This window comes from Microplitis mediator, chromosome 4 (assembly GCF_029852145.1).
Source record: "Microplitis mediator isolate UGA2020A chromosome 4, iyMicMedi2.1, whole genome shotgun sequence".
Taxonomy (NCBI): domain Eukaryota; kingdom Metazoa; phylum Arthropoda; class Insecta; order Hymenoptera; family Braconidae; genus Microplitis; species Microplitis mediator.
In genome coordinates, this window is record NC_079972.1 from 9931085 (window position 1) to 9946015 (window position 14931).

At 28.1% G+C, this 14931-nt stretch overlaps 1 protein-coding gene across 7 annotated transcripts in view; it reads left to right on the forward strand.

Annotated features, from left to right (window-relative positions):
• The window catches only part of LOC130667003 (mitogen-activated protein kinase kinase kinase kinase 5), an 18362-nt gene extending 4626 nt beyond the window's left edge, over positions 1-13736 (forward strand). Inside the window, exons 8-20 of one of the 7 annotated variants that reach the window (XM_057468364.1) lie at positions 703-770; positions 1810-1848; positions 3910-3963; positions 5548-5618; positions 7328-7474; positions 7698-7873; positions 8842-9046; positions 9443-9626; positions 9771-10048; positions 10238-10321; positions 10393-10485; positions 10561-10687; positions 12058-13736. In XM_057468364.1, the coding sequence (XP_057324347.1) occupies positions 703-770; positions 1810-1848; positions 3910-3963; positions 5548-5618; positions 7328-7474; positions 7698-7873; positions 8842-9046; positions 9443-9626; positions 9771-10048; positions 10238-10321; positions 10393-10485; positions 10561-10687; positions 12058-12157 (1626 nt within the window). In that variant the 3' untranslated portion in view covers positions 12158-13736. The remainder of the gene's footprint in view (positions 1-702; positions 771-1809; positions 1849-3909; positions 3964-5547; positions 5619-7327; positions 7475-7697; positions 7874-8841; positions 9047-9442; positions 9627-9770; positions 10049-10237; positions 10322-10392; positions 10486-10560; positions 10688-12057) is intronic. The other 6 variants (XM_057468367.1, XM_057468370.1, XM_057468368.1 and 3 more) reach the window with 6 other exon arrangements.
• Positions 13737-14931: the final 1195 nt, after the last annotated feature.

Consider the following 14931-nt stretch of genomic DNA (forward strand, 5'->3'; position numbering starts at 1 on the left):
TAATTTGAATGTAATTCGAATGATATAGATAAATCTATTCATCTCAATACTTGGCAATTAAAAAGAGTTTAAACTATGAAAAGACACAAATTCAAGTCAAGATCTATCTAATGATACCAATTTCAATAACATTAATTAATTCTATCATATAGATATGGCGGGAACAAAATTTTCCTTATTCTCTTAATAATATAGATAATGTACTACAATTTTTAAGACTTTGATTAAAGATAAAAAATAGTAGACATATGTTATACATATGTGATCTACTTATAACTCACAAAAGCACACACACATAAACACATGTGTTATAATTTAATTTCTCACATAAATTCTTTATAATTAACATATGTATTTTTAAAATCTCTCTATTATATTTTTCAAATAGCTGTAACTTTTTCAAAAATCGACTAATTCATACTACTTTTTTCCAAATCTTGATCTTTAAATTTAGTTTTCGGAAAAAAAAAAACAAAAAAATAGAGATATTAAAATTTATGAAATTTTTTAAAAAAGTCACATTTTTCTCGAAAACTAAGCGAGATATCGAAAAATGTTATTCTTTAAAAAAGTCTTATTTTGTCGAACTCGCGGTGATTTGGCGGCGCCACGGAAACCGTAGAATCCCCTTTGACTGCATAGAAATAATTTATAAGATTTTATATTATAAATTAAAATATTTATCCATTAATTTTCTAATAGACTGTCCATAACTGTGATGTTCATCCCGATTGCGGTATCGGTACAGCATTTGATGACGTCCAAGAAAAGTAAGTAATTAACTATAAATTATATTTATATTTTTATTATATTCATACATATATAGTAATTAAAAATTAGTATATAATACATCCTGGTGCGGTGAATGATAACTGTGGATGAAAAGTATAACTATATAATTAAAACAAATTATTATTAATGTATAAATATGTAAACTGCTTACCATTTATATTCAAGCTTTAATAACGACGGACTTAATTAATATTTTTAAAATAAAAGTACAAGAACCAGACGAGTCTGTTAATTAGTACAAAAAAAAAAATTAATTGCATATGGCACGATTGCTTTGGCTTTAAATTTATTTAAATTGCTTTCATATTTAAAAACAAACAAAATATATATCTACGTGCTTTGATTTGTTTGTATAAATCATCGAATCATTTTCTTCGAGCTTTTTTGTTTGTCTTTTTAAAAATAAATTTAAAAAAAAAGTTATTTAAATTTTTTGTATTAGTAAATTGTCCCGTCGAAGCAAAACCGGAACTGAAATATTTCATATGAGTCTCAGGTAAAATAAAATGAGTTTGAGTTTTATGAATTACATTTTTTTTTTATATATATTTATGTCAATGACGTGTGTGATTTATAAAATATTTTTTAATTTGAAAATTTGAAAATTTAATTTTATTTAATTAATAGCAATAGCTTATAATTAACGACCAATTCATTAATCACTCTTATAAATTACTTGAAGTTATTTAAAATTTTATTTCATAAAATATAGAAATGCATGGTAGATATTTTACTAAAATTTATCGCATGGTATGGAATTTTTAATGATTTTATAATTTTTTATTAATTAGTTTAATAAATTAAATGACGTAGGTATCACTTTTAATACACTATATATTTTTTGATAATCATCATTCATAAATATCACATAATCATAAATAAAAACTGTCGAATACCGATTTTAAAATTTAAAATCCCCCCGAAAAAAGTTAATAATTTAGTAAAATAAAAAATAATGAAATTCAAAAAATTATTATTATCAAATAAATTGGTAATTTTTATGATTTCTCTCAACAGGAGTCTATTGCAGTACATTGATGAGGAGTTGTTGCTAAGGTATCGGCAGGTAACCTTTTCCCTTGCCCCTTGCACTTACGCTTTTTCATATCATGCATTCATTTTCATTATCATTTATATGTAAGGGCATTCTCAGACAGTGTTCCCCACTTTTCAAAAACTTTCAACGACTCAATCGCCATAAGCGTATCAAACTTTTATCAATGAATTAAAAAAAAATTAAAGCATTAATCATGTACTTGAAGATCAGAACGTTTTTCGCGGAACAAATGAAAAAAATTTATGCAATTTAACTGTTTAAAGGTGACTTAAGGGGTAATTGAAGATGGCTGCAATTTTTGGCTGGCATAGTACCAATACAAAACATTTCAGCAATCTAGACCCAGTAGATTTTTTACTTTTCATTTCGTTTTTCTATTTCCGTTCAGCGAAAAACGTTCCGATCTCCAGGTACATCATTAATCGGAAAAATGGCAATGAAGTTACAGTTGCGCCGAGATATAGATTTTCTAAAAAATTATTTACAGTTGACATCAATTGGGAGTTGAACGAAATTTGGTAAATAAATTTTAGCATAAAAAATTTGACACTCCAAATTAAAATGTTGACATTAAGGAGAAACGTCACCGGACCTCGTTGTCACACTCAGAAAAATAAACGTGACTATTTTTGTTGCACTCGTAAAGTAAACGAGAATTTTAAAACAATTTTTCTCGGAAACGAATTAGAATTTCTTAGTCCTCTGTTAAGGTTTTAAAGAAAAACGTGGAAAAAGTTTCCATTTACTGCGCAAGTGCAACAAGGATAGTTTCGTTTGTTGACTTGAGTGTGATAGAGAAAAAAGTTCAGACCCCTCTTTAAATTGAATAGACAATCGGTCAACATTACCCCTTAAGATTTTACTGAAATTTATTTAACGAATTTCGTTTAATTCCTAAGGGGCCGTTCATAAAATACGTTTGCACTTATGGAGGGTAGGGGGTGTCGCTTACTGTGACAAGATGTAACATGGGGGGTCGGGGGGTCTAAGAAAACGTAACGTTTGCTCTTCATCAACAAATTTTGCAAATTTTTCTCTCGGTTTTTTGTAATTTTATTTTTTTGTTACGATAGAAAGTCATTCGTTTCATATTTGCAAATATATAAATATTTATATATATATTTCTGTCATAGCGGGGGTGAGGATCTATCATTTGTGACGCAATATTGACAGGGAGATCGCAGACATAGCGCGATCGTGACATAGCGCGATGAAGGGGGGAGGGGGTCTGAAAAGGTAAAATTTTGCGTGACGTATTTTATGAACGGCCTTTAATTGGTATCAACTATAAATAATTTTTTACAAAATCTATGTCTCGGCGCAGTTGCGACTCCGTTGTAACTTTTTCAATTATGGTTTTAATTTCTTTTAAATTAATTAATAAAATTTTATTACGCTTATGACAGTTGAGTCATTGAATATTTAAAAAAAGTGGGGGACACTGTCTGAGAATGGCGTTAATTCATTTAAATAATCATTTTTAAATTAATTCCCATGCATAGTTTTTAGTCAATAATATTTTTTTGTTTGATTTGTTTGCTTGCTCAATGTTTTAATTAATAAAATAATTGATTATCATTGATGAATGCTTGCATGCTCAAGTAATCGTAATATAACACATATATTATTTTTAAAATAATTAATAACAATAAAGTAATTAATTGATTAATTAATTAGTAAATAAATAAACAAACTCGTAATAGCTGTGGTCTTGTACTTATCCCATAATAAAAATATATTTTATTTATTGTAAATGAAAAAATATGTGCCAGCTAATAATAAAAAATAATCTAGGGTATTTATTGTATGTTAATCTTGATACTTTTATATGAATATGGATCTGGAAAAATATACGGGTACGGATGATTTGTTTTTAAAATAACAAACTATTAAATAATTATTCATAATAATATGGTGGGTTTAGCTGAGTTAATTCAATCTATCATGCGGAATAATATGTAATAAAAAAAAAAGATAATAATCAGGACAAGTAAATTGGGTCAATGTAAAAGTTATTTATTATGGTCATTGTGTGTGTGACATTAGTTTTATATGTGCAGGGGAAATGCAATGTCAATGGTTGATGGTCATTGTGACCAGCTATACTCCCTGCAGTAAGTACATATCCGATTGATAATAATTTTATTTTTATTTGCAGATTATTTTTTTTTTTATTTAATGGCAATCTTTGACAGTATCCCCCACTTTTTAAATGTATCAATAACTTTCAACTGTCATAACCGGTATTAACATTTTATTAATCACTTTAAAAAAATCTGAAAAACGGTGGACCCTGGCGGGCTAACTCTAAAACTTCCCGCTGTTTTCGAGCTCAGAGAGCTCGAAAGCGTTATCATTAGATTAGATTCGATCAAATTTTGAAACAAATCTGTTAAACGATTTATGAGATACGCAACAAAAATTAAAAAAAAAATTTAAGTTTTATTTTTCGTACAACTTGTAAACTAATCGACCGTTCGACTCCAAAATCTATTCAATTCTAAGTCTTGGTGAGCCCTTTCGATTGCCTCCAAGTACTGCTAAAGTCGGTTGATTCGTTCCAAAGATATCGTCGGACAAAAAAAGTTTACACACACACACACACACACACACACACACACACACACACACACACACACACGCGCGACTGGACGTCCATCCGGAAATAATCAGAATAGCTTCCTAAGACTTCAAAACGTCAAGATCTGATGAAAACTCAATTTTCGAAAATCGGACCGAAATCAATAACTTCCCTTTTTTCGAAAATTTTAAATTTTTACCGCGGGAAGGTAAAAAAAATTGAAGCATTACAGTAGAATCCTTATAATTTTTTCATTCCCTAATTTTGAATCCCTGTCATTTATTACAAAAAAGAGTGAGAAGTGTCGGTCTACTGCTTCGTGTTTTTTCATTTTGATTTTTGAAATTTAAAGCTCCTCGTTGTCGAAGTTAGAGATCTCCTACAGTAGTTGAATAAAAAAATATACAGTTATTTTAAATTATCTGTTTAAAAAAATTTGTATATACAGTAGATTCTGGTTATAAGTTACATCGGACGCTCTACTCACTCACATCAATTTCATGTTTTCCTGTAAGTAAGAGTATAGACAGAAACATTACTTATAACCAGTGTACTGTAATTTTGAGATGAAGATTTTGCTGAAATTTGTTTAAGAAATTTTCTTGAACAAGTGATTTAAAACATCTAAGTAATTTTTTTCAAATCTATATCCCAGCGAAATTGTAACTAAGTTGTGTTTTTTTTCAACTAATGCTTAATTGTTTTTCTTTGAATTAATCAATGATACTTTAATACATTTATTATACCTCAAGGTTATTGAATAAATTAAAAAACTGGGTGGTATCGTCTAAGAATATCCTTAATGCATTATTTATTACGCAGATTTTTCTTACAACACACTTTACAACACTTGGAATTAAATAAATAAATTTATAAACTGTAATAAAACATACGTTATTTTTTTTTTTAGGAAAAAAAATACTAATCGCTTACTGACAAGCTATATTTTTTTTAATTCACATCACCTCATTTTTCATTTCCATTACACGGCGAATAAAAATAATATATTATTAACTATTTTGATTTTATATATATATTTATAGGCTTAAAAATTTCTTACAATAATTATTTAATTTTAGATTTCTAAAATAATTAATAAATTCACTTTTTTTTACAGGGCAACGCTCCCACTCGGTGAATCCTCGGACAAATGCGAAGTCCATCGAGGCTTCTATTCAAATTTAGCGGGTAAGAAACCCAAAGTTACTCATATTAATTTAAAATAAATATTTAAGAAAAAAAAAATCACTGCACAATTGTGTGTGTTCACAAATAAAATTTAAATGTTAAAAAATGTATCAACAAAAAACTTAACAGTTTATTTCAAACAGAATAAGTGTTGCTTTATTGTTTATAAAAATTTATTTACAAAAAGCATGTGGGCGCATGGATTTTTAAATGTAAATATTTATTTTATTATTTAATTAATTACCAAAAAGACAAAATTTCATACACTAGATTTTAATTTGTATTATTTTTATAGAATTAAAATTTTTTAAATTATTTTTTTGCAATACATGCTTAAAGAATATGCTCTAACGTCCCCAAAAAAAATTTTAATTTTACAAACTATTATTATTACCGCAAGTAATTTATTTAAAAATTTTTTCTTTAAATATGTTGAGTCCCAATTCTTTAAGTATTTTTTGCAAAATTTATTTTCAACATCAAATTCAAATGGGTAAAATGTTCTGCATTTTTGTTCCTTCTCGTGTAAAAAAAATTCGTTCCAAAAAGATTCAAAAAAAGTTCCAAATGTGGAACTTCCAAACTTGAGACAGATTAGAACTTCAAGTGAAATTTTTATGATTTTGATAGTAAAAAAAAAAGTTTTCAGTCATCTTGGACTTCATATGAGTGGATTATGAGTCAAAAAATCAAGTTTTCAAAACATATTCAAAATGTAGGGGAGGAAGGGGCAAAGTAGGCCCCTTAAAATTTTCAAAACTTCAGAAAATATGGGGGCAAAGTGGGTCCCTCAAAATTTTCTATACGCTAATAAATTCGGATGGATAATAAACTTATCGAAATTTCTTATACAATGAGGGATAAAATAGACCACCAAAACTGTTCATTAAATATAATTAATTACGATAGTTAAAGATAATAAAATTATGTTTTAAAGTAATATCGCAGCAGACTATTAAAATACAATTGTTTTATAGTTATTTGCAAATATCACTCGTGCAAAGAATAAAAAATATCAAATCTGAAATTTTTTGAGGGCCCACTTTGCCCCTAATTTTCGATTTTCAATTTTAATGGACGCAGCATAATGAAGTGAACATAAGTATCAAAGGTCTAAAAAGAAGTAAACGCGTAAAAAAAATTAATGATATTATAATTATTTTCCTTAAGGGGCCCACTCTGCCCCCCTCTCCCCTATTTTTACTACATTTTACCCTCGTTCCCAAAAAAGTTCCCATCAAAAACCAATAGCCTCATAAGAATCAAAAAACGTTCATAAGCAATTTTCAAATTTGAATTTTTGAACTTTTCACAACCAGGGTAAAATATATTAAAAATACATTTTCAGAAATGTATTTTAAAAACGTGTTTTTACTCAAATTTCGCTTACACAAAATCCTAGATAAACTGTTTTTTTACTATCAAAATTACAAAGATTCAAAAAAAGTTCCTCGATGTTCTTTCTAATCTGTCTCAAGTTTAGAAGTTTCACATGTCGAACTTTTTTGGAATTTTTTTTACACGGTCACGTTTTATACTCATTGGTAATAAATATATGATTTTATACTTCATTAAGTATAAAAAAAAAAAAAACAAATACTGTAATTAGCTTTCTGATGTCACGATAGCCGTTAGTGTATTTATAGTTTTTTAAAAAAAATATTATAACTAAAAAGCAGTAGCGTATAAATAGTAGGTTGGGTGTATAGGGTCACAAGCGAGTCCCAGACGTCACAGCTCTGTGGACGAGTTGTATGGTTTAGTGAGCGGTTCCTTGTCTTTATCATCAATCAATGGTCAACGTCAACGTTCGTTGTCAGACAGTGGGCCTAGAGATGATTCTCCGCGGTACAATGGTAGGAGCACGCATCTTGTACTTAGAGCATGCTCTAGATTGCACTTAATTATAAATTAACATATTACTTTTAATACCTACTTAGTAGTTTTATTAAAACCGTACTAAATACTTGACTTAAACACTCATTACTTAATTTACTTTTCATTTAACTTACTTTAAATCTTCAAAAACTGTTGTTTTGTTTCTTGGGTTGTTTTTGTTGATTGGTTTTTTTTATGTAGGTGATAGAGAGTCAACGGGTAATGGCGATGAAGAAGGTATTGGACCAGATTTATTGTCTGATACACCACCAGTACCACCAAGAAGAAGGGATAGAAAGAGACATACTCCACCTAGACCAACAAGTAATGGTTTACCTCCAACACCAAAAGTTCATATGGGAGCTTGTTTTTCAAAAGTAATTTATTTTTATTATATGAACACTAGAAGTTTTCGAATCGAATAATTCCTCAATTTTAAAATTAATTGTAAATTTTAAAATTAATCGATTCAAATCAAGAAAATTTTGATCAGCTTTCAAATACAATTTTTATTTGATGGAGAGCTTAGTTTTTAAAGTAACCAAGTAGCACGGAGACAACTTTAAGATGTCAATGATGTCTTTTAAAAGGACAAGACAAATTTTTTTTGTCTCATAGCCAAGTTTTTTTTACATAAAAAAGACACACAGATGTTGATCCTAGGAGTCATAGAAAATTTGGGTTCTTTTTTCTGTCTTAAAAAAGTAATTTTAATTGAGAAATTTTTTTGATGAGTAATTCGACCATTATTTGTAATTTACTTTTTGTCGTCACTTGTGTCAAGTCTTTTAAGCAGATATTTTTTTCGGTGACATAAATTTCTCCATATTTTGTCAACATTTTGGTGCCTTAACAATAAGTCAAAAAACAGTCTCAAAACTGCTATCTTATAGACGTCACAAAGCCGTGTGCTACCGGGGTACCCAAAAATAAATTTTCGTAGATTCGTGTCTGAGCTCTACTTACCTCTGTCAAAAATTTGAATTATTGGAAAAAATACTACAATTTTAAGTCGTTCAAAAGAAAATTTACGAATAATTTGAAAACTTACAAATAATTCGAAAAATTCGACTTATTCCAGTCGAAGGTCGAATCAAATAGTTCGATTCGATTCGATACGAGTAATTCATAAGTTCGAACTATTCCCTGATTAAGAAAAATGATTTACTCCATGCTGAGCGTATATCTATATATAAGTCGATTCAAATTGTTTTGAATCATTTCAAATAATTTTTCTTAGTCAGGATTCTCACACCCCTAATAAACCCTGAAAAAAAAAATTTATCACCAAGAACAAATTCAGTATACACATGACCGTTTAAATTAATTTAAAAAAATTGAATAGGTATTTAATGGATGTCCATTAAGAATACACTGTACAGCTAGTTGGATCCATCCTGATACAAGAGATCAGCATTTATTGATAGCCGCTGAAGAGGGTATTTATAATTTAAATCTTAACGAATTACATGAAACAGCAATTGATCAGTTGTACCCAAGACGTACAATATGGATGTACGTCATCAAAGATGTCCTTATGTCTTTATCAGGTAAATTTTAATATTTATTTATTAATGGGCAGTTTTACAGTGACGAGACTAATGTTCCAAAGACAATTAATCCCCGACAATTAATACTTGCGACGATTGATCCGCCGATAATTGATATGGCGATAACTGATCTACGCGACAATTAATGTTAATCACAATTTATCCAAACACAATTTGTGTGTGAGTATATTTTTTAAATTACACGCACACAAAATTAGTGAAAAAAGGGCGTAATTTTTCACATTTATTTGTGTGAGCTAGATGTCGGCGTATAAATTGTCGGTATATATATTGTCGCGTGGATCAATCATCTGAGAAATAATCGTCGCAAGGATCAATTGTCTTTGGATCAACGGTTAGGTAACCCAGTATTTATTTTAAATAATTTTATTACAGGAAAAACACCACAACTATATAGGCATGATTTATTAGCAATGCAAAGTAAACAAACCCACAGGTTTTCGTTGCATATGAATAAAATACCTGAGCGGTTGGTACCGCGTAAATTTGCACTCACTACTAAAGTACCAGATACTAAAGGTTGTAGTAAATGTTGCGTCGGAAGAAATCCATACAATGGGTAATTATATTTATCTCAGTCTCTAAATATTTTTTATAAATATTACGAAGTACATGAGAGAGGGGATAGAGGCTGGACACTGATAGAAGGCCAGAAGTTCGATATTTAAATTATTCCCTAAAATAAATAAAATTAAAATTTTAGATACAAATATTTGTGTGGTGCGACTCCTGCTGGTATATTTTTAATGCAATGGTATGATCCTTTGAATAAATTTATGCTGCTAAAACACTTTGACTGTATATTACCTTCGCCATTAAATGTATTTGAGATGATAATAACACCAGATATGGAGTATCCGATGGTTTGTGTATCAGTTAAACAGGCTTATCAACAAAATAAATTAAAACTTGATTTAATAAATATGAATTCTGGTGCCAGTTGGTTTCATAGTGATGAATTGGAAGATATCGATGGCTCTGGTACCTTTAATTAACATAAACCATTACCTGTCATTACTTACAACCCGTCAGCATCCCCGTTATCAGCATTTGCTCACAGGACACTATTCAAATTATAGGATGTCGCTGTAGTGCAAGCAAGACACTTAAAAACACGGGAGTGCTGAAGGGTTAAAATTGTCTGCAATTAATTATTTATTTTTTTTTCAGCCACTGTAATTCCAAGGCGAGAAAATTTACATGTGATTAATGTTACGCAATTTGAAAAAGATTCTATTCTCATTTGCTACGACAGTAAGTTATTAAAATATATTTTTTTTATTAATTAATAATTAATATTAAATTTTATTTTATTTTTAATTTAGATGTTGTTAAGTTTGTAACATTACAAGGCAAACCACGTACTAGTAAAAAACAATTATCTGAACTACAGTTCAATTTTCAAATTGAATCAATAAGTATGTTTGTTTATTTATGTATATATTTATGGAATATTACTTATCTGTATAAATAATTAAATAAAAATTTTTTAGTTTGTTTGCCTGATAGTCTACTCGCATTTCATAAACATGGAATGCAAGGAAGAAGTTATAAAAATGGTGAAGTAACACAGGAAATAAGTGATCCCAGTAGGACGTATAGGTTACTTGGCTCTGATAAGTAAGTTATATTTATTCATTATTAGTTATTTAGTGCAATTTTAGACAGTGTCTTTTAATTTGAATAAAAATGTAATCTTGAAATAGGGGTATTTTTATATTTCGTTAGGATATCGATGAATAAATGGACGGTCGAGCTGTTTTTCGTAATTTTTAAAAGAGATGTAATAAAATATTGATTAATTTAAAAATTAAAAAATAATAGTATCCCAAGTAGCACAGACACAAATTTAAAATGTCTTTTAACCCATCAGCATTCCCGCTATGAGGATTTTGTTCACAGGACACTATTCAAATTGTAGGATGTCACTGTAGTGCAAGTGGGTCACTAAAAAACACGGGAGTACTGAAGTGTTAAAAAGACAAGACAAATTTTATTTTGTCTCAAAGCCAAATTTTCTTAAATAAATAAGACGTAAGGCAAAAGACATAGTACTCTATCAGAGAACGAGTACTCGATCACTCCATGTATTTGTATAGATATATTTAGTAAAATTTAGTAAATATAAATGTACAAATACATGATGTACCTGAAGAACGGAACATTTTTCGCGCAACGGAAATAAAAAATTTATTTAATTTGACTGCTTAAAGGGTAGTTAGGAATGGCCTGAAATTTTCAGCTGACATACTAGCGCGTATGTGAGACATTTCAAAATTTTAGATCAAGTAGATTTTATTCCTTTTCGTTTTGTTTTTTATTTTCGTTTCACAAAAAACGTTCCGATCTTCAGGTACACAATACATGAGTGATCGGGTACTAGTTTCCTGATTGGAGACTGGGTCTCTTACCTTACAGATGTGGGTCTAGGACTCGTAGAAAATTTATATTCTTTTCCCCATCTTAAAAATGTCATTTCAATTAAAAAACTGTTCAGTTTACATATTTGACAATTATTTGTAATTTAATTTTTGACGTCATTTATGTCAAGTCTTTTTGGCAGACAATTTTCTGTGATACTAATTTCTGATTGTTTTGTCAATATTTTGGTGTCTTATCGTTAGGTAAAAAAAAAGAAGAAAAACTGATAAAAAATTTAAATTCTCAGTAAATGGAAAAAAATATTACAGTAGACGTCGTATTTAAACATTCCAATTTTTTCATCAGAATCAATCAGAAATCAGCATTAGAAATTCGGTTATTTTTTTTAAAGAGTTAACAAGATATTTTTAGTAAAATTTACTAAAATATTTTTCACCCAATAATTAGTCGAGTTACTCTATTAATTATTTTATATAAAAGTATTGTAATATTGTGAAGTTTTTTAATTTTCATAAAATCTCAGAGGAAAGACACTGTCGGGAATTGCAATTAAACATTACTTCGGTATTTAGTAATTAAGTAATAATAATAAATAATTTAATTTATAGAGTTGTAATGTTAGAAAGTCATTTAGTTCATTCAGGAACATTAAGTGAAACAGAAGGAGCTGATCTGTATATACTTGCTGGCCATGAAGCCAGTTATTGAAAAAATAAAAAATAAAAAAACGCCTTTACTTCTGCATGCCAATAAATTTTAAAAAACGGGTTTGTGCATCAACGCATCATTGAAAAATTGAATGAAAAAGAAAAAAAAATATAAATAAATACGATCAGCTGAATAAGCAAACTCGTGGAGTTGAGCTAAATAACTTGCGTTTTCCATTTACACAAAATGGAGGCGATTTAAATAAAATAGGTAAATAAAATTTAAAATAATATGTAAATTTGTGATTTACGTCTTCGTATATTATTAAAAATATTCAGATTTTTAATTGCTGGGATAATGTGATAGATATTAACGATTCCAGTTGTAAAGACAAGCTGTTATTTTTCATTTGAACTCTTATTAATTTTTTTTTTTTTACTTTGTTTAAAAAAGAAAAAATTTTTTTGCACATCCAATTAAATTAGACGAGATTTCGTGAGAGATTAATATTTAAATTTTATTTTAATCTATCGGTAGATTATTAATTTTTTTATATTAATTATAATTCAATTTTTAATCGACCAAAGTTTAAATTTAAATTATTTTTAAAAAGCTTACAGGCTGGTAAATATTTTAAACAAATATATTTTTTTTAAACTGCAAATACTGAGAGCTTAATAATAAAATTTAAAAAAACTATCGAGGAAAAATATTTTTCTAATCTAAAATTTATTACAGTCGACTACCCGTCATAAGTCTGCCCTTCATAAGCCTCTTCCCCTCAATCGGGAGTTACTGAGTTCAAACAACTTCCCCGACTTAACCACTCCAAGGAGTTTCGTACCAGAGAGCCCGTTATAAGCCTCCGTTAAAATTATCAAAATTATAAACTAAGAATAGGAAAAGTAGACAAATTAATAATGAAAATTTACTATCTATGTTTCGCGGATAATTTAATCATTATTAAGTAAAATATAATTTATTGTTCATAATTGTAATCATTAATTATATTCCCAGCTTCTGTTACAATTGAAAAGTTTTATTGAGCATTAAGTTCATCAGTAAAATTATTATTTTTATTATTACTGTAATCAATACCGTCATCATTATAATTTTTTGCATTATAATTATCATTAGTGAAAAAAGATAAGTATTTATTTCAGCGCTATAAGCAGCAGGAAAATCGGGATAGTCGCGTATGTAACAAAATGTAAATATGACGTTTAAAATTATATAAAATAAAACAGGCTTATAACGGGTAATCGAGAACAAAACTAAATGCACTGTAGTGGGAAGACTGAAATTCTAAAAAAAACTTCCCCTACGTCCCCTATACCAGGCTTATTGCGGGTAGTCGACTGTAAATTAATTAATTGCTGGTAAAAAAAAAAATTAAAGCTCAGAGTATTTAAAAATTTATTTAAAATTTAAAAATATTGCATTTGTATTTAATGAGTTTTTTTTTAAATACTGAGTTAATTATAACACACGATCTATATAAATCTTTTGATCTTTATCTCAATGAGTTTTTAAAATTTAAAGATCAAAAGAAATGTATACACGTGTCTGGTAATAAACTTGAAGATGTCAATTTTTTTTTTTTTTGTAATATGAAATATCTAATGGATTCAGTTACACAATATTTCTATTATAAGTTATAAGAATAAGATGATCTAAAAATATATGAAGTTTTCTTGTCTTGAACTCAAACTTTAATTTATTTCATCATAATTATCTACAATAAATTTTCTCATAAATAAACATTTAGTTATTATTTATTATCTCGTTAACAGACTTATCAATACTTTTGTTTTTACAATTTACTTGTCATTGATAATTAATTAGTAATTATTAATTATTACATTATTAATTGCATTATTTAAAGATTTATATATATTTATCAGCCTGTTGTGAGTATTATAAATTCATGATAATTTTTTTCAGTATAAAAAAGTGAAGAGAAAAAGTATTTGTCGTGACTATTTAAATTATTGCTATTTAAGTAATTAGATAAATAAATTTTTAAAAGTGCCGGGTGCACATGTGGTGTAAAATTAAAAAAAAAAAAGTAAATTCAGAAAATTGTTGTTGCTAAATACGTTTTATTAAATTTAATTACCAATTAGCGAATGTATAATTAAATATTATTGTATATAACGCCTTATTAAATCGGTATAAATTAGTAAATACTTAATATAATTATTTTTAAATATTTAAAAAATTAACTTTTTTCAGTAACTAAATGCATTATTCACAATTATTTAAGTATCCGAAATTTTTAATAAAATTGAAACGATGAGAGGGTTTGAAAAAGTATATTTCACTAATTTAAAACTCTAGGGTAGTTATGTTTTGACAGAAATGTAAATGTGCTTATTTGTTTCATCGCTTTACTTTTATTTATTATTCTATATAATTTATTGTAAATTATATTCTTTACTACAAATATTTTTTCCTGATATCAGCATCGAAACTTAAAGATTCGGTGTCTCTACAGTCAGTCGAAATAAATTAATTTCAGTCCAATGTCGCGAACAAATATTAGCAATCGCGTAAATGCCTTTAGTCAGCGGGCAGAATCATGTATTTCGTTCCTTGGGAAAAAAACTAGTATGTTTTCACCATACCTGCATCGAAAGCTTAAATTCCTGCCCTGTTTAGAGGGAAGAAAATCGTTCTTTTGTCTTATGAGAAAACGAATGATAAAAATTGGCGCATGCGTCATTTTTTCTACAAACAGAGCCAAAAATTTAAGCTTTCAAGTACAGATCCGGTGAAAAATGTCTCATTTCGCGTGCTTGCCATCCTTGCCTTCGACTCGGGTAAGCAATTAT